At 40.9% G+C, this 3,400-nt stretch overlaps 1 protein-coding gene across 1 annotated transcript in view; it reads right to left on the minus strand.

Moving 5' to 3' along the window:
- Nucleotides 1–1,533: 1,533 nt before the first annotated feature.
- The window catches only part of LOC106814096 (thioredoxin reductase 1, cytoplasmic-like), a gene marked incomplete at its 3' end in the record, with an annotated part of 27,323 nt that continues 25,456 nt past the window's right edge, over nt 1,534–3,400 (minus strand). The window contains 2 exon segments of the mRNA XM_014818371.1: nt 1,534–1,629; nt 2,087–2,194. Coding sequence (XP_014673857.1) covers nt 1,534–1,629; nt 2,087–2,194 — 204 coding nt within the window.

Genomic DNA, 3,400 nt, shown 5'->3' on the forward strand with positions numbered 1-3,400 from the left:
TGGCAACTACATTGTTAACACTGCTGGCAACTACAATGTTAACACTGCTGGCAACTACAATGTTAACACTGCTGGCAACTACAATGTTAACACTGCTGGCAACTACAATGTTAAAATAGTACAAAAAGAATTTAAAACCACGCAGTGTTTCAAAATTTCATGGTAGACATTGAGTAAAAAGGGTACCCTTTTCCACAATGTCTACCATGAAATTTTGAAACACGTGCGTGGTTTTAAATTCTTTTTGTACTATTTTAAAAATCTTAAATTAAATCTATATTAAATTTACTGTAAAGGCTTCACAGGCTGTCATTTATGATCATCGATAGAAGCATAAAAACATTTTGAAGTCTAAACTTGTGGGAACAGAGACGGATAAACATTAATATATATTATGTGCACGATTAAGTCAAAGATGACGACACGTGACAAGGTGCGTATGTATGCCATCACAACTAAAACCAGACTCCCTAAGAACATACCCACTGCACACCGCCTGATGCAATCCATTCACTGACATACTACATGCAAAGTCTCGGCGTGTCTCATAAACAGCAAACTACCTTGGTTGGTGTCCAGTTAAAAACAAAGAGACAACGACGCCACAAGGCCCATTTCGTTGGGGTCCATCTTTTATTTCATAACCAACTCTCATAGCACGTGTTATAGTTTATGGGGGAATAGAACAGGTTTATCCTATATTATGCCGAGTTTAAACGTCCACACAAACTCACTGACCTACCCTAGCAATCTACCACTAAATGCAGTTCACACGTTTTCACCCAGCTACCGCTCCAACTTAAAATCCCTGCAGCGGTTGTAGACTTATAGTAACCTCGAATCATGCAAAGTTAACACACGTCGACATCGCTAACAACTACTGGTACATGTACAAAGTAAAAAGCACCAGTATAACCACCAGCACCAGTATAACCAGTATAAATTACAGATACAGTGTGTAAATACAAACGTGCGTGATTTGTAACTGTGGTCTTTCACGTGCAATGCTGTTATTAATCAAATCTTATCAATGCGATTTAATGGTTAATGTGGAGAGTTAGTGGTGTGGTGACGATGTGGGCGAGGTGGAGGTCGAGGTACTGTGGGGCCCAAGATAAAATATTGCTTGTTTCCCCTTTTACCGACCGACTCGCCAAAACGCCGCTACTCGACACATTTTATTGGCCGCTTAAAACAAAACAAAAATTATTTCGTTTCGCCAAAAAAAAAAATCAAAATCGTTCCGCAAAACAGAATATACAATATACATACACACATCTTGTCAAAACAAAATAAAAAAGATTTTTCACCTACCTACCTACCCTGAGAGGCGAGTAGGTAAAGGGGAAACAAACAATTTTTTAAGGGTGGCTGCCGGCTGGTGTTGTGGGAGAAGGAACTAGGGTCCCTCACACAAGTGCTGCCACGCCAGCGAGCAGCTGAAAGGAGAGCCAGAAACTAGGACAGACCCAGAGTGAAGAGAAAGGGGGGGGGGGAATAAGGAAGCCCCGCACAGTCGAAAAAAACACTCACACTGTCCAGTTTGTTGCAGATAAGCTTCGCATAGCAGTCCTTTTCACTCTTCTGTGCAACAGTAAATTCCAAGGGCCAGAAATTCACGTGATACACCTGTGATGATGCAAAGTCGCACACAGCAATGTGTTATTAACAGGGTTGGTAATATTGATCTAGTATTACCTGCATAATCGCTATATGTAACGTAGTTATTAGTACCTTTTACACGCGACCTTTACGCGGTCCATAAATGGCTAAACACCGATTCCGCTATTATATTTCCCAGCAGATTGAACACTAAGTGAACACATAGAAATAGCTGGCAGCAATCAGCTACTAAACACTAACTACCGTATATGATCGCGTAATAACCGCAAATTTGGCCTCAGATTTCAACCCTGTATTTGCTCTGCGGTTTATAAGTGCGCCATACTGTGAGGGGAAATATACTAGGCGCAATACTTGGTTACCCGATTCAAATTGAGGTGCGGCTTATAGGCGCCCGCGGTTATTACGCGATCATATACGGTATATATCGTTATGATCGCATCACGTTTATTTTATCTCTCACCTCAATACTCTCGGCACCAAACTTGTCAATGGCATCCTCTTCGCTATAACCACAAGCTCCGTATTCCAGCGGCGTAAACACAGTCGTGGCTACGTTGACGTAGTCCGTCTGAAATGCGTGCAGGTTCGATCGTTTGCCCTTACTACGACGTATACACTTACCTCTACAGCGGTAGAAATTAGTTAGAAAATTTACAGGCCAGTCTGGCCTGTAGGTAAGGGATTTTACAGGCCCGCCAGGCAAACTACAGGCCTGTATCATTCCCCGGATACCGCAGCTTAAAAAAAAACGACTGAAATTTGAAATTTTTACAATGGCTTATTTACCGTAATACAAAGAACATATTCAGTGACTACTAATGAGCTATCAGAATTCTCACTGTCCTCCCTAGTGTCCTCACTCTCTGGACTTTTTAAACTGTTGGATGCACTACAGCAATATAATGAGTCTATAATGATGACTATACGATGATACACGACACGTAATACTCTTATGTGACTGTAATCAGTTTAATTCACTTTCTATAAATCAATCGTGCCAAATACAGCCCCCCTCTCCCGAAGCGGTGGGATTACCTAGGGGCCACTAAAAAGAAAGAAGGTAATTGTGTGTAAGTAATACACAACACTACAATGTCGCACAAGTTCGCCTCTGCTACATCCCCGGTTTCCCCATCTTTTCTGGTAACATTCGGCACCATACTGCACTAATCTAGAATGTATATATAATAATGTAATACTAATATGTAAGTAATAATGAATATATATCAGGTAGATGCCATATAGACGACTAGAAAGCATGAAAAATGAAATTGGAGTCGTGAAAAAATACAATGCCATTCTGCCAAGTGACGCAGCCATGGTGACCCGGTCAACGTTCTGTGTGTGAAATAAGATCCAGAAAATTTGTTGGGAATGGAAGTGTCAATGGCAAAAGTTTCAATTGAAGTTTAGATCAGTGGATTAGATTCAATAGAAACTGTGGTCATTTAGCATGAATAAAGCGTATGTTGTTTATGAACTGAAACTTTCTACATATTTTTTAATAAATTCTGTGTGATGCTTACTCAGGCCTGCTATCCATGGATGCCATCTAATGTTGAAATTTGGATAAAATTATGGAGCCGAGGGGGGCAGTGACCCGAAAATGTTTAGGAACCACAGCTTTGTAAGAAAATATAAACTAAAATATAAAGCTAGATATAATTATATTTATACACGCACGCACGCACGCACGCACGCACGCACGCACGCACGCACGCACGCACACACACCACACGCATAATAACTAGACAGAGGCACGTCAACGAAGAGT

Source organism: Priapulus caudatus, unplaced genomic scaffold (genome assembly GCF_000485595.1).
Source record: "Priapulus caudatus unplaced genomic scaffold, Priapulus_caudatus-5.0.1 Scaffold871, whole genome shotgun sequence".
Classification (NCBI taxonomy): Eukaryota; Metazoa; Priapulida; class Priapulimorpha; order Priapulimorphida; family Priapulidae; genus Priapulus; species Priapulus caudatus.